Source organism: Pseudorasbora parva, chromosome 8, assembly GCF_024679245.1.
Source record: "Pseudorasbora parva isolate DD20220531a chromosome 8, ASM2467924v1, whole genome shotgun sequence".
In the NCBI taxonomy this organism is placed as follows: Eukaryota; Metazoa; Chordata; class Actinopteri; order Cypriniformes; family Gobionidae; genus Pseudorasbora; species Pseudorasbora parva.
This window is the reverse complement of record NC_090179.1, coordinates 12,131,491-12,157,762: the sequence shown is the minus strand read 5'-3', so window position 1 is coordinate 12,157,762 and position 26,272 is coordinate 12,131,491. Positions and strand designations below refer to the sequence as shown.

General features: G+C 45.0%; 3 protein-coding genes across 3 annotated transcripts in view; all 3 read right to left on the bottom strand.

Annotated features, from left to right (window-relative positions):
• lipt2 (lipoyl(octanoyl) transferase 2) overlaps positions 1-26,272 on the bottom strand; it is a 571,631-nt gene that overhangs the window by 358,407 nt on the left and 186,952 nt on the right. The window lies entirely within an intron of this gene.
• Positions 8,768-9,685, bottom strand: LOC137085027 (olfactory receptor 6N2-like). Its single transcript, XM_067451580.1, has one exon. It carries the CDS (start codon positions 9,683-9,685, stop codon positions 8,768-8,770), a length of 918 nt encoding a protein of 305 aa, XP_067307681.1.
• LOC137084472 (olfactory receptor 52K1-like) lies at positions 18,803-24,432 on the bottom strand. Its single transcript, XM_067450743.1, has 6 exons — positions 24,415-24,432; positions 23,239-24,182; positions 19,654-19,945; positions 19,268-19,532; positions 19,063-19,133; positions 18,803-18,982 (listed from the first exon to the last, which is right to left on the bottom strand). The coding sequence occupies exons 1-6, from the start codon at positions 24,430-24,432 to the stop codon at positions 18,803-18,805; spliced, it is 1,770 nt and encodes a 589-aa protein (XP_067306844.1).

Sequence of the window (26,272 nt, the reverse complement as noted above, 5' to 3'; positions counted from 1 at the left end):
CCCTCCGCCTAGGAGCGCCCCCTGGAGCTCCCAGGAGGACCTACCTGTCGATTGTAATCATCAATAAGGGAATGATCCAGTATGTCCTGGCAGGAACCCAACTTCTCTCCTCTGGACCGTAACCTTCCCAGTCCACCAAGTATTGGAATCCGCGTCCCCTCCGTCTAGCATCCAGAATACGATTGACCGAATAGTTTGCCTCCCCATCTACGAGATGCGGCGGAGGGGGAACCAGGGCCAGCGGATTAATATGAGAATGAAAAACGAGTTTTATTTTCGAGACATGGAACACGGGGTGAATCCTCCTGTACGCGGGAGGTAGTTTGAGGCGGACCGCCACCGGGCTAAGGATCTTGGTGACAGTGAATGGGCCAATGAATTTAGGAGCTAGTTTATTACTTACGGAACAGAGAGGAATGTTCTTGGATGAAAGCCACACTTTTTGACCCATGACGTAAACGGGAGGCTTAGACCGGTGGCAATCGGCTTGGGCCTTGATGCGCCTACCCACCTGAAGCAGAGTCTCGCGGGCTCTGGTCCATGTGTGACGACACCTCTGGACGAAGGCGTGAGCGGAGGGGACCGCGACTTCGGATTCCATACTGGGAAAGATAGGTGGCTGGTAACCTAAGCTACACTTAAACGGAGATAGACCCGTAGCTGACACTGGTAACGAGTTATGTGTGTACTCAACCCAAGACAGTTGCTGACTCCAGGAGGAAGGATTCTTAGAGACCAAACATCGTAACACTCTCTCAAGATTCCTGGTTGGCACGCTCGGTTTGACCATTGCTCTGGGGATGAAAGCCTGAAGACAGACTAACCGTTGCCCCTAATAATTTACAGAATTCACGCCAAAATTTGGATACAAATTGGGGCTCCCTGTCGGAAACCATGTCCAACGGGAGGGCATGTAAACAAAAGATGTGATCGACGACAGCCACTGCTGTCTCCTTGGCTGAAGGTAATTTGGGCAAGGGAACAAAATGAACCATTTTCAAGAACCGGTCCACGACGGTTAAAACAACCGTCTTGCCCTGGGAGGGCGGTGATAAAATCTAGCGCTATGTGGGACCAGGGTCTCGAAGGAACAGACAGCGGTTGGAGTAACCCAACCGAATGTCACGAGCCATACCAGGCCACCAGAATCGTTGCTTGACCAAAAATTTGGTTCTGTTAACTCCCAGGTGACAAGCTACATTGGAACCATGACCCCATCGAATCACGTCGGACCTTATCCCCTCAGGCACAAATAATCGACTCGGTGGTCCGCCGGGCGGAGGCATTACCCCTTCTAAGGCCGTTCTGACCTTCGATTCGACCTCCCATGTGAGTGTAGAGATGATAAGTCGGAGCGGTCAAAAACGCGAGACAAAGCATCGGGTTTGATGTTTTTAGAACACGGACGATACGAAAGCGAAAAATCAAAACGTCCGAAAAAAAGGGCCCACCGAGCCTGCCTAGAGTTGAGTCTTTTGGAGATCTGATGTACTCCAGATTCTTATGGTTGGTCCAAACGATAAAGGGAACCCCCGAGCCCTCTAACTAATGGCACCCCTTCTTCCAATGCGAGTTTGACTGCCAACAACTCTCGGTTACCAATGTCGTAGTTACGCTCAGCTGACGACAATCGATGGGAAAAAAACGTGCAAGGATGCATCTTGTCGTCCGTGGAAGAGCGCTGGGAAAGCCCCGCGCCTGCGTCTACCTCTGAAGCGTCCACCTCCACCACAAACTGATGTGATGGATCAGGGGCGACAAGAATGGGAGCCGAAACGAAGCGGCTCTTTAGTTTGGAAAATGTAGCCTCGGCTACACCAGACCACCTGAACGTCGTTTTGGAGGAGGTCAACGCTGTCAGAGGTGCGGCTAGTTGGCTGAAGTTACGAATAGAACGTCGGTAAAAATTGGCAAACCCCAGAAACCTCTGCAGGGCCTTACGGGAATCTGGACTTGGCCGATCTACCACAGCCTTAACTTTATCAGGATCCATGCGCATTCCCTCAGACAAGATATAACCTAAGAACGGGAGCGACTGTGCATAAAAACCGCATTTCTCCACCTTGATAAAAAGCCCATTCTCTAGCAACCTCTGGAGCACTAGCCTGATGTGCTGAACATGCTCCTGGAGAGAGGAAGAAAAAATCAATATGTCATCCAGGTAAACATAAATGAACTGATCCACCATATCTCTCAGCACGTCATTCAGCAGTGCTTGGAAGACTGTGGGGGAGTTGGACAACCCAAAGGGCATGACCAAATATTCAAAATGTCCCCTGGGGGTATTAAACGCAGTCTTCCACTCATCCCCCTCCCTGATACGCACCAAATGATAAGCATTACGTAAGTCCAACTTAGTGAATATGGATGCTCCCTGCAACCTCTCGAAGGCTCAAGACATCAACGGCAAAGGATAAGTATTCTTTACAGTGATGTTATTCAGTCCTCGGTAATCAATGCAAGGTCGCAGAGAGCCGTCCTTCTTACCCAAAAAGAAGAACCCCGCCCCCACTGGAGAAGAGGAAGGGCGGATGAACCCGGAAGCTAGAGAATCAGAAATATATTTCTCCATGGCCTCCCTCTCAGGATTAGAAAATGAGTATAACTTGCCCTTAGGCGGAGACGTACCTGGCATAAGATCTATAGCACAATCATAGGGATGATGCGGAGGAAGAGAAGCAGCCCGGGACTTACTGAACACTTCCTTCAGGTCGAGGTACTCCCTGGGCACGTTAGACAAATTCACCGTCTCCTCCTGTATCAGAACTAGACACAGACGAATGAGCAGACACAAGACAAGAGGCATAACATTGATTACTCCAGGCAGAGACAGAACTGTGTCCCCAGTCAACCCTGAGGTTGTGTTTAACCAACCAGGGATGACCGAGGACGATGGGAACCAAGGGAGTGTCAGTGATGAGGAATTCCATGATTTCATTGTGATTGCCAGATACAGTCAGAGTGATGGGGCTGGTGGTGTGTGTAATGGTTGGAAGTGTCTGCCCATTCAGAGCGTGAACTGCAATGGGGTTGGAAAGGGAAGTGATGGGAATATGGAGGTGTACAGCCAGGGAACGGTCCAGGAAGTTACCCTCCGCTCCGGAATCCAAAAAGGCCTGGCAGTTATAAGAACCATGTGCCCATTGCAGACTTCCCGGAAGGAGAGTCGCGGACGAGGATTTCCCCAACGACGCGCCACCCAACAGTAGCCTCCTTTCTACTGTCAGGCTTGATCTTTTAAAGGACAGTGGTTGAGGAAATGCCCCGCCACGCCACAATAAAGACACAGTCCCCCGCTCCTCCGACGCTCTCTCTCCTCCCGGGAAAGCCGAGCTCTCCCCAGCTGCATGAGCTCGGGGTCGTTGAGTGGGCTGACCGTGTCTCTGTCGAGGAACTCACCCGCCTCACGGGGTCTTCGGGAGCGGGAACGTTGGTTGCGCTGCTCTAGTCTCGAGTCCACTCGCAGTGTAAGAGCCATCAGATCGTTCAGGCCGGTGGGCAGTTCCAACGCGTAGATCTCTCGTTGGACACGGTCAGCCAGCCCATGCAGGAATCGATCCCACTCCGCCTCCTTGTTCCATTTGCACTCCGCGGCCAAAGTTCGAAACTGGATCATATACTCTGAGACGGTGCTCCTTCCTTTATGTAAATCCGCTAGCCTGCGAGCCGCCTCGCGGCCCGCGGCCACACGGTCGCACACACGCCTCATCTCTTCCGAGTGCCTGGAACGAGGAGCACCAAGGATAGTTATTTTACCAAACCGCCGTTCCCCTGCTGCACGCCCGGACATTAGATTCAGTACTAACGCCACTCTGGATCTCTCCGTTGAAAACGTGACTGGTTGTAGAGAGAAAAACATCGAACATCTAGTCAAGAATGATCTGCACAGATCGGGCTCACCCGTGTATTGCTCTGGTGTTGGCATCCGGGGCTCGTGCTGGTTGATGACAGCGGGGTTGTGGGGAACGGACGGCGGGGTTGGCGTCCGTTCCCCACAACCCCGCTTCGATGCACTTTTTTACACTGGTAAATTTCTGCATTGGTTGTAAATGGTCTTTGGTATCTATTACTATAATATAATGTTCAAATGATTTGTTAGATCTGCTCATTCTAACAGGTCAATAATTATCCAAAATTACTTGAATTTGCATCTGTGGCCATGACCAAGTGTCCCCAAAAGCCTTTAACTTCTCAATGAATGCTCAGATCTTCATTTCATCTGAGATCTCAGTTTTAATTAATTTAATGCTTAAAGGCCTTAAATACAAAAGACCTTAACTTTTTAAAGACCTTAAATACAAAATATATTTTTGTTTGTTTTTTGGAGGAAGTCTTTTCCACGAAGATCCCACCTAACAGTAGCCTTCTCCTTACCGCCGGGCGTGGTCTTTTACTGGACAGGTGTTCAAGAACTGTCCACCCTCAGTGCTAGTTTAATGAGACCATCAATCTCTGCCAATAAATCCACCGTGTAGATCTCCTTTTGGATGTGGTCAGCCAGCCCATGCAGGAACATGTCCCACTGTGCCCCCTTGTTCCATTTGGGCCAGTGTATGGAACTCGAATGAATAGTCCAAGGCCGAGCGGTTACCCTGACAAAGTTCAGCAAGTTGACGTGCTGCTTCTCTACCTGCCACCACCCTGTCAAACACACGTTTCATCGCCACTGATAGTGTCTGGAATGAGGAACAGCAAGGATATTGGTTCTCCCACACTGGCATCCTCCACAACAGCTCGGGGTCAGCTCGGACACCTGTGCCACAAAGACTTGAACTGCCTACCCTGTGGCAGTCAGAGTCGCCTCTTGATGGTCCATTCTGTTAATGCTGCTGGATAAAAAATCTTTGAGATCAGATGTACTTGCTGAATCCATCGTGGTCAGAATGTTCTGTAATGATACTATGAGGCAGAATTCAATTGCAAGTAAAACAGTATTTTTCGTGCAAGAAGATCACAGATAAAGACAGAGGTAAGCAGTCCAATGTAGAGTAGGCACTTGGCAGTACAGGACATTGAGGACAGCCAGGACTCAGTAGGAACAGAGCAAAGAAGTAAGGAAAGGAATCCACGGAGACAGGGAAATCAGGAACACAGCGTGAGATGGAGAGACACACAAGGGAACATCCAAAAACGGTCTGACAAAGACAAGGGAGAAACAGAGAGACTAAAAATGGTGAGATGATAACCTGACTTGGGTTTTGTTTAGGATTTTAACAAATTCAATCCAAGGAAAGCGCCTTTGATGACGTGGATGATTACGCTACTGTTTATCATCTGTCCATCATCGTCTAAAGCCCACCGTGACAATTTCATTGCTCCGAAAAGTTTCTGTTTGGGCATAATTACTCCTATATGGATCAAGTCCAGACCGAACTGCCCGAGCTGAAATGTTGTGGGCGGGGCTAAATTTGGCTGGCATCCAGGCTAACTTTGCGTACCATTAGCTCGTTTTGTAACCTGAGAGGATCCCTTTCAAATGGAAACTCTGGAATAACTCTTAAAGATCTTAATAGGCAAGGCACAGCAAGGCAAGGCAAGGCAAGGCAAGGCAAGGCAAGGCAAGGCAAGGCAAGGCAAAGCAAGGCAAGGCAAGGCAAGGCAAGGCAAGGCAAGGCAAGGCAAGGCAAGGCAAGTTTATTTATATAGCACATTTCATACACAATGGCAATTCAAAGTGCTTTACATAGAAAGGAATTAAAATAGGGCTAAAAAATGCATAAGAAAAAGAATACAATGTAAAGAGAATTAAAAATAATAAAATGATGATAACCAAAGAAAAGAACAGGTAAACTAAAACAGCTATAAAAAAATATTTAAAAAATGATGCATAGATAAGGTGCAATCAGTCGGACGTACAGTGGCACAGTGCTCATTCAGTAAATGCACAGCTAAACAGATGTGTTTTGAGTCTGGATTTGAATGTGGCTACTGTTGGAGCACATCTGATCTTTTCAGGAAGCCGGTTCCAACTAAGGCTGGCATAATAGCTAAAAGCAGACTCTCCTTGCTTTGAGTGAACTCTTGGTATTTCTAACTGACTTGATCCTGCTGATCTGAGGGATCTGTTGGGTTTGTATTTAATCAGCATATCTGCGATGTATTGAGGTCCTAGGTCATTGAGTGATTTATAAACAAGTAGTAGAACTTTAAAATCGATCCTAGATGTAACTGGAAGCCAGTGTAAAGACCTGAGGACTAATAGATATTTTATAGTATAAAAAATATATCCACATATTTTAGTATAACTTTTATACTTTGTCATGGACAGTACAGAGAGTGAGAACAGAAAAGAAGATGAAAAAAAAAAGTAATACATGCCCGAATTATCGCATTCTTATAGTATACAATACTATACTTGCTTTTACAGAACTTTGATACAAATAATATAGAACTATATAAGACAATAGTTGTAACATTACAGTCCATGGATAAAGAAAGTCCAAAAAAGGTTCTAAAAACAAAAGGGTATTTATTTAAACAAAATAAACACAGGTAATCCACTGATGAGAAGGCAACTTGACAGCATGTAACACATGAGCAATACCGGACAGAGAATGAGAACTAAAGAAGAACTTAATATATGAATTAAATGATAAACAGATGTATTGGTTGCATGACTGTCAATGGTAACTAAATACTGGCTGGACAATAGAAAAAAGGAAACGGGGAGCAAAAAACAAACAGTCCATTGAAATTAAACTAAACAACATGTAAACAACGTGACAAAAGTTTCCAGACCTCATTTTTCACACAACAAAATTGTAGTAGTAGATTTTTAAAAAAAAATTGGTAATGCTTTAGATTATGGCCCGGAAAGTACTGCATAATTAAAGTGAATTTACAGCATACCTATAACGTAAGTATGTCGTAAACATCTCAGATGGCATGAGGGTAAAAGACGAGTAAACGGTGAGGACATTTCTGTCCTGATAATCACATCGTGTATAGAGACGGTGGGTGGGGCTGAACATAATGATGCCAGAGTTCCGCTTGCGTGCTTCTAGTAAACACAGAAACTGGCGAACAGCGGTCTTTCGAATCAGCTTTGACAGTGACTCTGGAAGACTTGGAGTTAAGCTTTTCTCTTAGAATAGAACAAAGAACGGCACTGAAGTCATTCTTAAGAAGGGAAGATGTGTTCAGGGTTTTGCCGACCGGATACGGCGAATGTTTAATCTATCAACAAGCTCCGTTTCACCCTCGTTGCTCTGGTTGGTTGTAGCGCTATCCTATCGCGTGCAGAGGGAGTTGGAAAGACAACCGTTCATCTCGCCCCTCAAATTGAGCTCTGTCAATGGTGAGTTTCCAGACAAAACATCTTGATGCGGGTCTGGCTTGTCAGGCTAGATAGTTACCCCTTTATTCCTCCAATATTACATATTGTTCCCATATATTTACTTTATAGTTACACTATAATTACCGAAAATTATGCTGTAAATTCACTGTTAATTTGCCGTAATCTAAATCGTTAACAAAAATTCTATAGCAAATTAAAATTAAAATAAACATACATATTAAACACTTTCATTCAAAATATTTTTTTGCTTAAAGTGTGAATACACCATGGCCAAGATTTACTTACCTTTTGGAATAAAAAAAAAAAAAAAAAAAAATACTGTCAGGATTTACTTAAGACACATTGTGACACATCAGCCCTAATAAGGCATGGACACAGTTATTTGTGCGGCTGACCTTTTTGCCTATGCATTTGTTTCCCTTTCAGACACAAAATATATGGTAGGTTTCTGCTAGTCAATTCATTGGTATTGTGAAAAAAAAAAATCTTACACCTTAGCTTTCCACTCCCATTGGTGATTTTTTTAAATTTTGCTCTTGCACTAATTTGTCCTGTTTAGTAAATCTGGCCCTTTAGCTATTGAAGTGTAATGAAAAATAACTATTATCTTAGTGTTATATTTTAAGTAAGGACCTTTCAGAAAATTATGTAGATGGTGGGAAAGCATTGTGTCATAAATGATGGAAAGGTTCCACTTTATATTAGATGGCCTTAACTACTATGCACTTACATCAACAATGAGTACAAAATGTACTTATTGCATTTTTATTGTATTGCAAAACACTTTTGCTGATATTGATATGGGATTAAAGTTAGGGAAAGGTGTGGTGGTACGGGTCAGTTTAAGAATAGGGTTAGGTATAAGGGAAGTGTCAATAGTGTAATTAAACTGAATTTAATTACAGATGTAATTACATGTAGGCAATTTTTAAAATGCAAGTACAATGTAAAAACATACATGTACACAATAAGTTGTGCAAAATTATTAGTTTAAATATGAGTACATAGTGGTTAAGGCCACCTAATATAAAGTGGATCAGATGGAAAATTCTGTCCATGGAAGGGAAATGTTAAGATGTAATAATTTCTGGTATTAATGATACAGGCAATGTCTGTATCTGGTATCTGAGAAGTAAATAAGGGTCTGAACCTTGCATGTCAGGAATGCAAATGTTTGCTCATGTAGCCAGAAAAAATAAATGATATGTATAGCCCTACAATAAATTCAGTATAGTTTACAGGCTGAAACACATAACAGGTAATGCATATAAATATAAGCATGGTAAGAGATAAAACAATGCTGAATGTAATAAACATTCTGTGACGTGTTTCCAAAAAGCATTGTAAGCCTAAACAGATTATGAAACCATTCCCACCAATGGCATACAATCCACTTAGCTCACAATGTTTTTTGTTTTGTTTTGTTTTTTAGAAATGCAGCCTTGTTTACTATCGGTTACATAAAAACAGCTATTTGGAGACTTTTATAAGATATATCATTTTTTTGCGGATTTCAGGAAAATTCAAACCATAAACAAGAGGGTTCAGGATGGGTGGTACAATAAGAAACTCCAGTGAAAGAATAATCGACAGGGCTATAGGGAGATTCAAATTCTCAATCCGACTCAAAGTGACCTCACAAAACATAGCAATAGAAAAATTTAAAAGGATCACTATGTGTGGAATACAAGTTTGATATGCTTTTCTCCTGAACTCTGTTGAGCTTTTTGTACAAATGATAAGAATTTTAACATAGGAATATAATATAAAACTTAAAGGTATTATAATAATTGTAGTCAATGTGAAAATGCCAAAAACATTATTAATAACAGTGTTTGCACAAGAAAGCTTGACAATTTCCCAGTTGTGACAATACACCTTCCACAGTTTGTTACCACACATAGTCAGTCTGACATTTAAAATCCCAGCAATACTGACACAAATCATTGGATAAATCCAGCTCATAGCTATTAAAACAGATAAATTCCTGGGAGTCATTATGTTGTTGTAATGTAAAGGTTTACAGATTGCTACATATCTGTCAAATGCCATTAACATTAATATTGTATATTCATTTGATGCATATGAATAAATGACAAAAGCCTGTAAGAGACATGCTTCACGGGACACCAAGTGTGTATCAGATAGCAAGTCTGTCAGTAACCTTGGGAAAAAAGCAGCTGTTCCAAACACAGAATTGATTGACAGACATGAAATCAGAATGTACATGGGTAGGTGTAAATTTCTTTCCAGAAAAATTGCAAGTATTATAAAGACATTAAATAATATAATAGCACAGTATATGATAATTCCTAAACTGAAGAAAATATATCTTATATAACCAATATTATCAAACAACATTAAGTAAAAATATGTTCCATTTTCCATTTTCCGTTTGGCAAAGGATTTTTTCATTGAACTGAGGATGATTTTATTGACCTGAGGATGAAAGCAGAAACAGTTCATATGATTTTTACCCAATAAAAATATAGTTTGGTACCATTTTATTTTACAGACAAATGCTATATAGTTAATATAGCAAATAGTATAAACTATGCATAAGTACACACAACTAACCCTAAAACAAACTTAATCCTACTCTAACACTATAGTAAGTAAATGTAGTTAATTCATATTACTCTGCACCATTACATTGTAACAAGGACACCTTAAAGTGTAACCAATTGTGTTTATGCTTATCAGCTTTGGTTTATTGTAGCCACAATATTTAATACATCATGTGAATATGAATTACTGTTTGAACAGTACAGTCAGTTTAACAATATGCATGTACATTAAATTTCATTACCATAAATACCTTCTGTTATATGATCTGACATCACCACTTCATCTTCAAAAAATGTGTGACCTTGAAGAGAATTAGGTCTAGCCTATGTGTGCTATGTTTTAGTAGAGTCACCACACTACATGCTTTTATAGCATAAAACATGTCTCTGAAGACCTCATAGCTGTGGCTTGATTTACATAAGCATCACCCCGGAAAATTTTCTTTAGCTAAACAGCTAAAGATATTTTTGATGAAATCAAGTTTTTCCATAATATGTAAAGTGTCAGTAATGATATGGTTATATTAACTAGATTCATACACCTTGTTCTCAGATGTGTTTGTATTTTAAATGGCAAAGGTCATGTCTCAACCAAGGGGGTAATCTAGCGCTCGGAAAGCGTTCCACCCCTAGGGGCTGCCATTGCTAACCAAGCCATCACCTGCTGTTAGCATCCCATTGACTCCCATTCATTTTTGAGTCACTTTGACAGTGAATAACTTTACATCTGAGGCGTTTAAAGACTCCATTTGTCCATTGTTTATTTCTAAAGAAACACGACAATGTATAAAAGGCTCCATTACCTTGTATCTTACACTATCGCCCCGCAGAAGCTGTTTTTGTAAAAAATAGGCTAACGATTGCGTCATAACCAACGCGACCCTGTCGCACAGTTGAGAAATTACCGTATAGACCTGAGGAGACGCTGGCAGGTAATCTTTTACTGTCTATGAGACAGTCGGGGGGACGTGGAGACATGTCCTGGAGACTAGTCTGATAAAGTCAAGGGGGAAGAATGGGGAGAAGCCCATAGTGAGCCAAAAGCAACGGGAGAAAATATTTAAACAACGTGATTCAGCTTTCGCTTTCCACATCTACTAGAAGACTACAGCGGTCAGACAGGAGGCTCACGTCACATCTACGTCGTCAAGCTCAGTCTGAGCCTGCGCAGTTCGCTCAGCCATCAGGAAGTGAGCGCCCCTAGGTTGACTTCATTCTTTCGCCGTTGACGTCAATGGGAACGCTCGGTCCATTTCTTTTACTGTCTATGGTCTCAACACATGACCTTCACTAGCAGGTTGTGATATTGATGTGGCATTTGCACCTCTCCCTCCTAATATTATGATTTTAGTGTGAAATGGTTCATGCTTCAAATCATGTAGAAGTTGTCATAGTTACCAGTATTTCCTTGGTGTTGTGTCTTGTTGTTGATGAAAAGTAAGGAGTATGTAATTAGGACCTTTTTTTAAGTTCTGTTTTTTAACTCTAGTCTAGATGACACAGGCCCCTTAATGAAGGGCATATAAGCTCTCAATGAAGCCCATTATGATGCTCATCAGAAAATAAATCGTAATTTGGAATACTTGTCACACAAACATGTTACCCATGCTGGCAAAATGAGTCACAATGAGCACATTTTAAAAAGTGAGTTCTTGTTAAAAACATTCAAAATTATATACGAGGAGCTCTTTTCCAAAACGTAATAAATCCATTTTAATAGTTTTCATGAATTTTTTTTTTTTTTTACCCATACATTGTTACGGTGTCAGATGCTGCACTGAAGGAGATTTCCAAGACTTCCAAACACAAATGAGCTTTATTCAAAAACTGACTTTACAAGGAACATCTAACACTCTATACAACAACATCAAACTAACAATGCTAGGATAACATCAAGACCAGACAACAAAAGATTGAACACAAGGAACTTAAATACACACACTGATGACTAGACTAACAAGGGGGACAGGTGGCACAGATAACAAGATACAGCTGACATAACTAAACTAACAAGGGAACTGAACAGTGACGGGAAAACATACTCGGTTACTTTCGTAACCTCGGTTCCCTATCGAGAGGTTTCTCGTATTGCATGTGGGAAAAACTAATTTTCTCGAGAATATGAAGCAAAACGTCTCGGTTACGTGTGTAACCCTTGTTCCCTGAGGAGGGAACGGAGACGTAACGTCAGTGACTGACGAATGGGGGTTTCGCTTAGAAGCCTGTCATCTCCGAGACTAGAAAGCGCCCAATGTCAGTGCCAATGCCATGGGCATGCGAGATTTGCATGCGTAACTCCGCCTACCCACGTGGGTACATAAGGAAGTAGCTGGCATCATCGCATTATGTTTTACCTGCTGAGGAGCAAGTTGAACTCCGTTCCAGCAGTACAGCGGATGTGGCAACGGGACGTTACGTCTCCGTTCCCTCCTCAGGGAACGAGGGTTACATACGTAACCGAGACGTTCCCTTTCGTTCAGTCACTCCGACGTAACGTCAGTGACTGACGAATGGGGGTCCCAATGCAATAACGCCACTCGGCTGTCTTCCAGTGCCCTGCGCAAGCGTGAGAACCCTGATGCAAGTTAGGACGGTCAAAGGCCTCTACTTAACGCAGGAATACCAAGGTACACTGGGAGGCATATTCCAGGAGGAGATATGCGCCAAGATGCCTACCCGTAGGGAGGACTTAGGGATACACGTATGACCCCGGGGGGCTGCATACGGAAGATCACTGGGGTACCAGCCGAAGGTGGATTTTTAACCCCAGGAGGTGGCAAGGTTGCCAAGGGAATACACCCGCTCAGGGAGGCTTACGGTGGAAATACACATGTTGGGGTCGCCAGAGGGGAACCATGCACATGGGGCACCTGGCCGGACACGAGTGTCTGGGCTAAGGGCAGACTTACTGGCGTCGGCGTCGTCAGTGCTGGAGGAGCTCAGGGCTCTCGGGGAACTCACCTGAGAAGAATATCGCACGTATCCAGTCCGTGGAGTGGAATGGCGAGCAAGCGAAGACACCTGAGCCAATCCATTACCGGCCACTTGTAGAGGTGAGTACATAGTCTGATACAGGCTCCACTCGGAGGTTATAAAACCTGGCGAATGTGTTTGGTGTCGCCCAGCCTGCAGCTCTGCAGATGTCTGTCAGCGGAGTGCCATGTGCTAAAGCCCAAGAGGAGGCCACACTCTGGGTGGAATGGGCCCTGACCCCAAGGGGACATGGGCGTCCCTGCTGCTGGTAAGCCAAAACAATGGTGTCCACTATCCAGTGAGACAACCTTTGCTTTGAGAGAGCCTTCCCTTTCAGCTTCCCACCATAACAGACAAAGAGCTGGTCTGAGGTCCTGAAACACTGCGTCCTGTCTACGTAAGCGCGAAGGGCGCGTACTGGACAGAGCAGTGCCAAGGCTGGGTCTGCCTCCTCCAAAGGCAGCGCTTGCAGGTTCACCACCTGGTCTCTGAACGGAGTGGTGGGAACCTTGGGCACATATCCAGGCCGGGGTCTCAGGATCACGTGAGAGTCGGCCGGCCCGAATTCCAGGCACGCTTCGTCAACCGAAAATGCCTGCAGGTCCCCTACCCTCTTGATGGAGGCCAGTGCGGTCAGGAGCGCTGTCTTCATAGACAAGAACTTAACATCTACTGACCGCAAAGGCTAAAATGGGGCCCTCTGCAGAGCACTTAGAACTACTGAGAGGTCCCAAGAGGGTACGAGAGGAGCACGAGGAGGATGTAGTCTCCTCGCACCCCTCAGGAACCTGATGACCAGGTCATGCTTACTTACCGTTTTCCCGTCCAGGAGGTCATGGTAGGCGGCGATAGCGGCCACATAAACCTTCAGGGTGGATGGAGACAGCCTTCGATCCAACCCTTCCTGGAGGAAAGAGAGCACCGACCCGATCGGGCATTTCCAGGGGTCTTCTTGGCGAGAAGAGCACCAATTGACGAAGAGGTTCCACTTCAACGCATAGGCCTGTCTCGTGGACTCGGCCCGAGCGGAAGTGATAGTAGCCACCACCGGAGGTGGTAGGGTACTCAAACCTGCCGCGTCCCGTCCAGGAGCCACACGTGGAGGCTCCAAAGATCGGGACGCGGGTGCCACAGGGTGCCCCGTCTCTGAGAGAGTAGGTCTTGTCTCAGAGGGATTGGCCAGGGAGGGGCTGTCGCAAGGAGCACTAGTTCTGGGAACCAGGTCCGGCCGTGCCAGTACGGGGCGACCAAAATGACCTGCTCCTTGTCCTCCCTGACCTTGCACAGAACACGTGCAAGAAGGCTCACTGGGGGAAACGCATACTTGCGTAGGCCCCGCGGCCAGCTGTGCGCCAGTGCATCCGTGCCGAGCGTGCCCTCGGTCAGGGAATAGTACAGGCTGCAGTGGGACGAGTCGTGGGAGGCAAACAGATCTACCTGTGCGTCCCCAAACTGATCCCAAATCAGCTGGACCGACTGGGGATGGAGTCTCCACTCCCCAGGGATTGGCTGAACCCGTGAGAGCTCGTCGGCTGCACGGTTCAGGATCCCCGGGATATGGACAGCACGAAGGGACCTCAGGCGCTTCTGACTCCATAAAACGAGATGGCGGGCGAGTTGAGACATGCGGCGGGAGCGTAGACCGCCCTGGTGGTTGATGTACGCTACTACGGCCGTGTTGTCCGATCTGACTAGTACGTGTTGACCCTTCAGCAACGCTCGGAAGCGGTGCAGGGCGAACCGTACTGCCAGCAACTCGAGGCAATTGATATGCAGGCGGCTCTGGCTCTCTGACCAAGAGCCGGCGGCTGCATGTCCATTGCACATGGCACCCCAACCCGTGGTGGACGCATCTGTTGACACAACAACATGCGGGGAAACTCGTTCTAAGGGCACTCCTGCCCGTAGAAAACTGAGGTTCGACCACTGGGTGAGTGTCTGTCTGCAGGCCTGAGTCACTGGGACCCGGAGCGTGCCAGACCGCCATGCCCATCTCGGGACTCGATCGCGAAGCCAGTGCTGAAGCGGTCTCATATGAAGCAATCCGAGCGGCGTTACCGCGGCTGCAGATGCCATATGCCCCAGGAGCCTCTGAAACAGTTTCAGTGGAACCGCACGCTTGCTCTCTATCTGCCTGAGGCAAGTCAGCAGCGACTGCGCGCGCAAGCCGGTAAGCTGCGCGCACATGGCGACCGAGTCGATCTCCATACCGAGAAAAGAGATCCTCTGCACGGGGCAGAGTTTGCTCTTCTCCCAGTTGACCCGAAGGCCCAAACGAGCTAAGTGGTGGAGAACCAGGTCTCTGTGTTCGCACACCCGGTCCCGAGAGTGGCCCAGTATGAGCCAGTCGTCGAGATAGTTCAGGATGCGAACCCCTTGTTGCCGGAGTGGCGCAAGGGCTGCCTCGACAATCTTCGTGAAGACGCGAGGGGACAGAGCTAGCCCGAATGGTAGTACAGCATACTGATATGTACAGCATTATATACGTAGGAACGGTCTGTGTCGCGGAAGGATGGACACATGGAAGTACGCGTCCTTCAGGTCGATCGCTGCAAACCAATCGCATGGATGAACGCATTCGAAAAGGCATTTCGCAGTCAACATCCTGAACGGAAGCCTGTAAAGGGATCGGTTCAGGACGCGAAGGTCCAGGATCGGTCGTAACCCACCGGATTTCTTCGGTACAATGAAGTAAGGGCTGTAGAAGCCGGACTTCATCTCGGCTGGAGGGACGAGCTCGACCGCACCCTTCGCCAGTAGGGTTGCGATCTCCGCACGCATGACTGGGGCATTGGACCCCACCACGGTGTACCGGACACCCTGGAAGCGGGGAGGAGCTCGCGCGAACTGAATCGCGTAGCCAAGCCGGATGGTCCGTGCGACCCAGCGGGACAGTCCCGGCAGCTGTAGCCACGCTCCCAGGGAGTGTACCAACGGGGTCATGCGGAGCACCGGCGTACCCTCGGTGGGGCAGCGAGGCAGCGTTACCGGCCCGGACTCGGGTGGCATAGCGGCCCGGTGTCGGGGCGGCGGTAACAGCTGCGCCCTGACAGAGGAGACCAGGGAAGGACTCGCGTTCCACTGGGGTCTGCTCTGAGAGGGGGCTGGCGACAGAGAGGGACGAGAGCATCGTGGCCCGGGGGCGGCGCACACTGCCGTCACCGGTCTCTGTGTGCTCAGAGATGGGTATGTCAGTTCTTTCTTTAACCACATTAGGGTGCTGCCACCCCGGGGGGCGGCAGCGGAACGAAAGATTCTCCCCCGGCCCTCCACCGGGGGAAGGAGCGGCCCTGCTGCCGTCTCCTGGAAAGAACTGCCCATCTCTGAGCTGTCCGCGTCAGGAGCGCCGCTTGGCCTGGCGTTTAGCGGGCCGCGGGGCTGGCGCGGACTGGGGCGGCTTCTTGCGGCGCGCTCCGCGGCGCGGCCCGGATGAAGGCTGCTGCTGTGGCCGCGCGGGAGCGGGGGGGACCGCAGGAGGCCGCCCTCGGCGGCGAGGCAGCTGAGGCGACTGTGCCGGCGGCGCTTGGGGTGCAGCAGCGGGCCGCCGGGGCAGTATATGCTTAATAGCCTCAGTCTGCTTCTGGGCGGCCGAGAACTGTTGGGCGAAGCTCTCGACCGCACCGCCGAATAGCCCAGCCTGGGATATGGGGGCGTCGAGGAAACGAGTCCGCTCGGCGTCCCGCATATCGGCCAGGTTGAGCCATAGATGTCTCTCCTGGACCACGCATGTGGACATCACCCGGCCCAGGGAGCGTGCGGTAACCTTCGTCGCCCGGAGAGCGAGGTCGGTCGCGGCACGCAGCTCATCTCTGAGCCCTGGGTCGGCTCCACCCTCGTGCATGTCGCACAGCAACTTGGCCTGGTAGGCCTGGAGGGTTGCCATGGCATGCAGAGAAGCGGCGGCCTGCCCCGCAGCTCTGTAGGTCTTCGACACCATTGAAGATGTGAATCTACAGGCCTTGGAGGGGTGCTTAGGGTCGCCACGCCAGGAGGAGGCGCTCTGGGGACACAGTTGCATCGCCACAGAACGCTCCACCGGGGGGACCCCAGTGTACCCTCTAGCCGCCGCCCCATCGAGGGCGGAGAAGGCGGAAGAGGTTGCCAAACGCTCGCGAGAAGACACGGGGGCCCTCCACGAGTGCGCAACCTCCTCATGCACTTCCGGGAAGAAAGGAATTGGGGGCACGGCAGGACGGCTGTCCTGTCGTGGCGCACCCAAAAACCAATCATCTAACCGCGAACGCTCCGGCCGGGGTGGAGGGTTCCACTCCAGACCGAGCGCCGCGGCAGCCCGGGCAAGCATGGCTGTCAACTCCGGGTCCGACTCGGACAATGCTGGCGCGCCCGGAGGCGGCAGCACAGCCGAATCCTCATCCTCGGAGGACTCTAGCCCACCTTGCGATGCGGTCACCGACATCTCGTCCTCCTCTGGAGCGCCGAACGAAACCCGCGGACCGGCCGAGACCGAGGCCGCGGGCTCCATCACAACGCTCGCGGGTACCGGTGCAACAGAGGGGGGTGTGGGCCGAGGCGTGAGCGTCGGAGCTGTATTCCACACCATCACCCTCAGGTCACCCTGGCCACCAGCCGAAGAGACGCCCCGCGGACCGGATGAGACCGAGGCCGCGGACACGTCAGATCGGGGGGTGACGGAGGGGACTCTCACTCCGGCGGCCGCACGGAGATCATTGAGTCTCGACCGCAACACGGAGATGGCCATGTTCCCGCAGTGAGAACATGACTCATCCACAAGCGCCGCCTGAGCATGCTGGAAGCCCAAGCATGCCAGACAGTGCGAGTGCCCATCAGAAGAGTGTAGAGACCGGCCACACCCAGAAGCACACGGGCGAGACATCCTGAAAAGGACGTGCCACGTGTGAGCTCTTTTGTGAGAGGATTAACCTCGCAGTCGATGCCGAAGCGCCCAGGGGACCACACACCAACTGGAAACCAATCGTCTGACCAGCAGGCAGGAAGTATGTGACCGCTGGAACGCGCCGAACACCAACACCGACTGGAAGATCCTGATCGTCTCGAAGAACTGACTTAACTCAGAAGGCTTGTAGGAGTGAAAGGTATGTAACCCTTGGCTCCGAAGCATTAAAACATAATGCGATGATGCCAGCTACTTCCTTATATACCCACGTGGGTAGGCGGAGTTACGCATGCAAATCTCGCATGCCCATGGCATTGGCACTGCCATTGGGCGCTTTCTAGTCTCGGAGATGACAGGCTTCTAAGCGAAACCCCCATTCGTCAGTCACTGACGTTACGTCGGAGTGACTGAACGAAAGGGAACTTTATTAATAAAGTTATCTATGTAAAGTGCAGTGCAGCGGCCGTGGCCCGGCCAATCAGAGCACTCCTCGCGCCTGGCTATTGCCGTGCAGTTGCACTGCGCTTTACATAGATACCTTTATTAATTAGTTTTGCTTCATATTCTCGAGAAAAGGAGTTTTTCCCATACGCAATACGAGGAACCTCTCAAAAGGGAACAAAGAAACATGTGACTAAACTCAAACCAGAAAGTACAGGGGCAAAACATAACAGATCCAACATGTAACATACATTTTGTTAATATCTGATTGAACAATGATTGTTAAATGAAAGAACAGTATTGTTGATTATAAATTCAAATTGTATTATTTGGCATGACAAACTTAATTTTTTTATTATTTGGTGTGTTTCACGTTTTGGAAAAGAGCTCTTTATATGATTAGTTTGAAGCTAAAATAAATTACTGAGCTACACCTGTTTGAATTAGAGTCAGTAAAGTTAATTTTGAGAAAAATCTAGTTAAAGTTTTCTAAATATACTAAAACAAAATCACCTAACAATTATATATAACTTTTTTTCCATTGTCAAGGGATGAAGAATCACATGTCATGAAGAATCACATGTCAAACAAAGGGTGGCAGAAAAACAAGTTGCTTATTTACAAAGTGACAACAAACCCAGAGAAGGATTAGGCTGAGTGATACTGCAGCTCCAAGACTGCCCACTTGACAGCCAGGGCCTCCTTCTCCACCGTGGCATAGTTCTTCTCAGCTGATTTCAGCTTCCTGTTGATATATAAGACCGGGTGCTCCTCACCTTCCTGGACCAATGGCAGGATGGCTCCCAGTCCCGTATCAGACGCATCTATCTGTAGCAGGAAGGGGCAGTTAAAATCTGGCACTCTGAGTTACTGTTATGAGGTGAGAGCTGTCTGAATGTTTCAGACACTTTCTCCTTTTCTGGCATCCAGTAAACCTTCTCCAGCTGTCCCTTCTTGTTCAGGTCTGTCAGAGGTGCGGCTAAGTAGGACAAGCTATGGATGAAGCAGCGATAAAACCCTGCCAACCCTAAGAATGCTTGTACCTCGGTTTCAGGCCTCAGGCTGAGTGAATCGCCTCCACCTTTTTGTCTTGCGGTCAGATGAGACCCCTACCATCCTGGAAACCCAGGTACTTTGCCTCAAAGACGGAGTACACAGCCACAGGCTGTTGCTCCCAGGCTTCCTTGGCCACATCCAGGAGGCTGCAGTGTTGACGGCCAAAGAGGAGCTTGAATGGGGTGAAAGCACTTGAGGCCTGGGGAACTTTACAGATCCAGAAGAGGACATAGATTATCGTGAGGTCCCAGTCGTGCTTGTCCTTCGTGACCAAACGTCTCAGCTTCAGGGTCTGGTTAAATTTTTCCACCAAGCCGTCGATCTGTGGATGGTAGACGGTTGTCTTTAACTGTTTCACTCACAGTAGCCTGCATAGGCCAGCTATTAGCCAGGACATATGTAAAGCTACCCTAATCAGTCAGGATCTCTGCTGGGATGCCAACTTGGCTGGAGAGCAGGAAAAGCTCCAGAGTGATGGTTTTGGCAGTGGCCTTCCCGAGTGGGACGGTTTCTGGATAGCGGGTGGTGTAGTAGAGTAGACAATCTGCCATACGAACTGACAGTGCTAGGATAAGCCCGTCATCGATATAGTGTAGAAAGTGAATCCCTTGCATGCACATGGGAACTAAAGCAGTGTCCACACACTTCGTGAACATGTGGGGTGAGAGTGCCAGACCAAAGAATAGGACCCGATATTGGTACGCTTCTCCCCCAAATGCGAACATCAGGTACTTCCTGTGTTGCAGAAGGATGGACACATGGAAATACACATCTTTTACATCTACCGTGACAAACCAATCCTTGGACTAGTTTTGTGAAACAATCTGTGAAAGCATCCGAAACTGGATCTTTGCCACTGTACGGTTGAGAACGTGCAGATCTAACATAGGGCACAACCCCTCAACATTCTTCAGCACAATGAAGTATTTATCGGCTGGAAAACCCTGAATCCCTGCTGTTCCTCTCTATCACTTCTTTTCACAAAAGAGTCTGTACTTCTTGAGTCATAACCAGAGCCTGCTTGGTGCACAACACCAAAGGCAGAACCCCGTTGAAACTGGGTGGACAACACTAGAACTGAATGGCGGACCCCTTTCTTATTGTCTGCAGGATATTTTCGGCAAATTCACCCACATGCGGAAATAGCTCTCTCTACTTGCTGTAGTCTTTAGCCTCTGGCCAAAAAATCCCCCGATGATGCAAATTGACAATATTTGCGTCATCAGAGGATTTTTTCCAGAAATAAAATGCATAAATCTCGTCTCAGGGGGATATGGGGGATGGACGTCATTCAAATATACTCCCGAGCAGAGGTGTACAGTAACTAAGTACATTTACTTGAGTACTGTATTTAAGTACACTTTTTGAGTATCTGTACTTTACTTGAGTATTATTTTTTTCTGTAAACTTATGACTTTAACTTCACTACATTTGAAAGACAAATATCGTACTTTTTACTCCACTACATTTCTATCAAGGTCCTCAAAGCTTTGAAAGTCAGTGGGTGATTTTTTCCTTCTTTTAAATGTGTTTGGGTTTTTGCAGAAAGCCTTTCGGGAATCACTCTAGTAGAATGATTTCACAATGATTTCACAGCATTTTTTGAACACTAATCAGTTTATAGCAAAATGGAAGAAGATGGATGACAAAATGCCAATTTTGTTGAGTATTCACATAAACAAAGTTGATTTTGTCTTAAGGGTAGGTAAACAGTTGGAGAGTATCAGATGTGTATCAGATTATTGGATCGATGCATTCGGCATTAAAGTGACAGCAGCTTTGTAACTTTTATACAAGAATTTAAATGAGTTTAAAGGTGGGGTAAGTGCTATCTGGTAACCGTTGTTAATATTTCAAATCACCAAAACAAACACGTGCCTACCCCCAAAAAGGGTCTTGGCCCTATTTTGATAATTCCACCCCACACATACGTAACCCAGACAACGACTATGGCAGAATCTTTGTGTAACTAATCCAAGTTGAATATTCAATGAAAAAGTCATCCCTTCTATCACAAAAACACAAACCGTTCTCATGAGCAACTCGACAGAACACGAGCACTGGTCAAACTAACAGCATATTACAATTATGACCAGATTAGAGTCATAGCGATCACAAAAACACGAACAGTTCCCATGAACAACTCGATAGAACACAAGCCGACAGTCCAGCTAACGACATATTACAATTATGACAAGATTAGAGTTATAGCCATCACAAAACACAAACAGTTAACAACTCGATAATGTTAGTATAACGCTACAAGCTCAATAGTCCAGCTAACAACATATTACAATTATGACCTATGGGTTATATAGATGAAAAGAGGAAACAAACATTTATTAGGAGCATAGTATCTTACCTGTCGGACACATTTTGTGAGCTAGCGCTTGAAACCTTGAAATACTGAGGGGATTTAGATCCATACGGTGTGGAAATAAACAGGTCTTTATCACCGCTGAAGTGAGTGACAATACGATCGCAAATGGACAAACAAGCGAACATCACACACGAGCATATTCAAGCAAAAGCCACCATTAGTTCTTTCTTGGCTAATGTCTGTCCTGTGTGACTCGTCTGTTTTGAATAATCTTGTGCAATGAGCCTCTCTTCTCACCATAGACACGCTCCTTACCTGCTGATTGGCTACAAGCTTGTTATTCCACTCAGCCCGAGCCCTTTTTCTAAAACACTTTTGAAATAACACTTAACCCACCTTTAAGTTAGTCGTATGCTAGTATGTCAGATGGAGCATCACTGACTGGCTTAAACCATTATGGCATAATGTGCATTTATACAACAATAATAAAATAATGCGTTGACATAAAAAAGGAAATTTACTTTTGATACTTAAGTACTTTTGAAAACAAATACTTCTGAACTTTTACTCAAGTAATGAAGTTGTGTACTTTGTCCACCTCTGCTCCCGAGTTTCTACTGATACAAAGCCATATGCTTATCTCTGAAGTAACTCTTTAACATAATTTAAACTTGTATATGATCATAAGCAGTGTTCCATGTAAGTCTTGTCATGGCTATTGTCAATCCATTCCTGGAGCAGGCATTTCAACTTTTCTCTTGGCTTTTGGATACACAGAAATCGAGTATCTGTGTAACACTTTATTCTCTATGGTCCACTTTAGACATTCTACTAAAGTCAACAAACTCTCATTAGTTAGTAAACTGTTAGGTTAAGGTTAGGTGTTAGGGTTCGGATAAGTAGAATAATTTGACAGTTGCAAAGTTGCTTAGAGTCAGAATAATGTTTGAAGAGCATCATAACAAGGATATATTAAGAAAACGACTTCTAGTTGATATGTAGTGGCAAAGTTACTTATAGTTATTTGAACATTTAAAGTGGACAATCAAAATAAAGGGTTACCTGGTATTTATTTACTAGGTTGTAGATTTTAAACTTTGATTAAAACTGGATTCAGTCAATAGATTATAGGGAAAAACTTATATATGTACAAAATGATTAGCAAAGAATTTAATTATGTCAGTTGCCTTTGACAATATCCATGTAAAATAATAAACACAATGTAAAAGCTTCTCATAGATTGTATTTACTGGGTTACATATAATGTAGGCTATGCCTACAGGGTCCCGGCAATAATTTCTGCAGAAAAAAAATACTTATTGTAGGTTATCAAAGTTTATTACATACAAACTATACAATACCAAATAAAATCGAAAGTATACAAGCTGAAAAAAAGTGATTGTGTTATATCTGACTGATTAATATGGATTTGGAACCAGTTTAACACCTATGTGTAGTTCCTTCAAACAAGAAACATTTTCAGTTATTTTTTTGACAACAACATGGTTTAGAGAAGTTAGCAACATATTGAATACAGTTTAAAAAGTTTTCTGGTAATAATAAAATATCTTGATGAAAATGTTAGGGTTAGGATCAGACATTTTACTATGGTTAAGGTGAGTTTTTGGTCTCCACTTCACCTCTTTTGGCTTACTAACTTTTTATATAGCCTTTTATTTTACAATTTGAATTTTTCTAAAATATTTACAGAGATATTCCTACTTTTTTCTTGAAAAAAAGTCTCATAACTTGCTGGCGTACTGTTGTCAGATTTAGTCCATAAATGAGGGGGTTTAAAATGGGTGGTATGAGTAGGAATTCCAGGGCCATGAAATTACGCACACCTTGAGGAACATTCTTTGAGCCAAAACGACTGTACAGAACATCAAACAGCAATGCAACAGTCACATTGATCAATGAAAGTAGATGAGGTATACAAGTTTGCATGAATTTGTGCCTGACTTCCATTGACTTCATGCACTTTCTAATCAACTGAAAATAGGAGCAATATATCAATACACCATGTCCACAGTATAGAAGAATAACAGTTAATCCAAACACATTATTTACTGTTGTGGAAAAACACGACAGTTTTGCAACTGCCCATATCTCACAATATACCTTTTCAATAGTGGATCCACATAACGTAAGTCTGGATGTTAATACAATTAAAACAGACATGCAAAAAACTGGGGCCAACCAGCAGAAAAGGATCCATTCAAGAACCCTCTGATTGGTCATTATTGAATGATACTCCAGTGGTCTACATATCGCCACATATCTGTCATATGCCATCACTGTTAATGTAGAAACTTCACACAAGGTAAATGAATAAATGACAAATATCTGAATCATACATCCAACATAAGAAATAATGTGATCCTGGGCTAATAAATCATACATGAATTTAGGATAGAATCCAGCAGTGCCATAAAGTGCATTTATACACAAATTGCATATAAACACATACATTGGCTCATGAAGTTTCTTATACGAAATGATAGTAAAAATTATGGTTACATTACAAAACACCATTAGGGGATAAACCAGTGCAGTGAGCGAAAAAAACACAAATCTGTTTTCCATTGTTTCATTAAATCCAGAGAGTGTAAATACTAAGACAATGGATTCATTCTCCAGTGGTGGCTGCATCTGGAATGATATGAAATTATGCAGTTGTTATTACACAAATGCATTATATTTCACTATCATAGTCTTAATGACATAATGCAGATGAAAGAGCACTTAATAAATAACCTGAGTATATTATCAATTAAATTACATTTGTTTTGCTGCATTGTATTTGTGGAAATCAATTATCAAAATATCTAACAATATAGTATACATTGATGTTTTTCAGTTACAAAGGCAGTTGAACTCTTACCATGTTCTCAGTTAGCATGTTTCCCGTAATGTTTGTAAATGTTTGATTTGGTTTGCTATATATGGACACTGGTCTCATGCTAATTGGCTTGACCACCAAACATTAAAAACAGTTTTAACAAGCTCTCCAAAGGCTAGTTTTCTCTTAAGTTAAAATTACTGACTGTCTATGTCAATCTATGCCCACAGGTATATTTTACTTCGGTACATGAAAAATTTCTAACCATATTCTTAGCAATATATCAGGTCCAACCCTACATAAATACTAAACCTGTAATATACAATAGTTAGCTAGATGGCACTTTCTAACAAAATGGTCGTAGCCTATAATAATATGCACTGAAGCAAATATCAATGGAACAAATATGCACTAGAAAATATCACTGAAGAGCAGAGAACATGTAAGACTTCCTATGATAGGCCTTAATTGTAACACATACTGTATGTTCTGTTTTGGTTTAGTTTCAATGACCCTCATTTATCAAAAGTGCGTACAACAAATTTCCAGCGTACACCTTGCGTACACCTAAACCCATGGTGACTCTGAGATTTATCAATATGGACGTTGGCGTACGGCACGCTCAAATCCTGCGCTAGCTCAGGAGGTGGTGTACGCACGTTTGGAGTTAGTGCGAAAATGCACAGAAAAACTATTCCTAACACCACAAAACGCACTGACAAATATATGCTATATTATGACCCACTGTAAAAAACAACAACAACATTATAATTATAAACTTCAGTGTTTATTTTTGTGCAACGTAGACTTCAGTGTTTAATTTGTGTGACTATAGGCTACCAAAGCATTTGAGCCATGTATTTCTCCAGTTGCGAGCCTGTGCAGCAGCTGCGCACGGACTGGGACTGAATAATTCAGACCGACAAAATAATAAAAATTACATTCTTCTTCTTTTAAATATTAATAAAATAAATAATAATGACATTCTTCTTCTAAATAATATAAAAATCATAATAATATATAAAAAAGAATCTTACAAATTGTCATGCAATTATTAATGTGAATGAATGGTAGGCTACTCCACATCACATCATCATATCGTACACCCCAATACATGTGCCGTGATACGAAATTAAATGCTAATTGTTTCAAAACATGTGCTGTAAAATAATGCACTGTGATAGGTAATTTATCATCCAAACAGCTTTAAACTGCTGGAAATTCCTCAACCATATTTGTTTGTTTTTGTGGGTGGTTTTAATCCCACTCTTTAAACTCCCAAATAAAACAATTTCACTTTTTTCCACTTCCCTGGTAATTGTCTCGATGGGCGCATCTCAATCATCTCCCTAGTTCAGTAGTCAGGGCACTGATCAGGGAGTCAGCCCATTGACTTATGTCCTCATCAGTGCCCTAACTAGTGGACTAGTGAGATGATTGAGGCGCGCCCCATCTCCACGACGGAGAAGTTTCGCTTCTTTGCCGTCTTCTGTGTGTCCATGGCGTAAAATGAGGGCATGGGGGAGGCGGAGACTTGAATATATAGGGGCGTGTTATTCTTATGACGATTGTTTTCAGCCGCGGCATTTATCAAGGGCAAGTATTGCGTACACCTGGATTGCAGAGGTGCGCACAGCTTCATAAATCAGGCGGCGAGAGGAGTGCAAGCATAATTGTACACCAACATATATGTCCGTTTCTACGCAAGATTGATAAATGAGGGCCATTGTGTTTTGGTTGTTTTTCCTGTTCTGGTTTACATGTGTTCCCTGTAGTCAGTCTCCTTGGTTGTTAATTAGTTCTATAAACATCTGTTTCTGTTCAGTTGATTACTCTCCCTTGAATTTAAGCCCAAAAATTTCCATTCTTGACAAGTGTCCACATACACACTTCAACACAT

What these genes read in the sequence shown, in the direction of transcription:
- LOC137084472 (XM_067450743.1), bottom strand. An exon ending in TTTTCCTGCTCTCCAGCCAA is followed by an intron (nt 19,533 to 19,653) that starts GTTGGCATCCCA and finishes TACCATCCACAG; the next exon opens with ATCGACGGCTTGGTGGAAAA. An exon ending in GTACCTGGGTTTCCAGGATG is followed by an intron (nt 19,134 to 19,267) that starts GTAGGGGTCTCA and finishes TGTCCTACTTAG; the next exon opens with CCGCACCTCTGACAGACCTG.
- LOC137085027 (XM_067451580.1), bottom strand. Translation starts at nt 9,685, where the DNA reads ATGGAAAATGGAACATATTTTTACTTAATGTTGTTTGATAATATTGGT.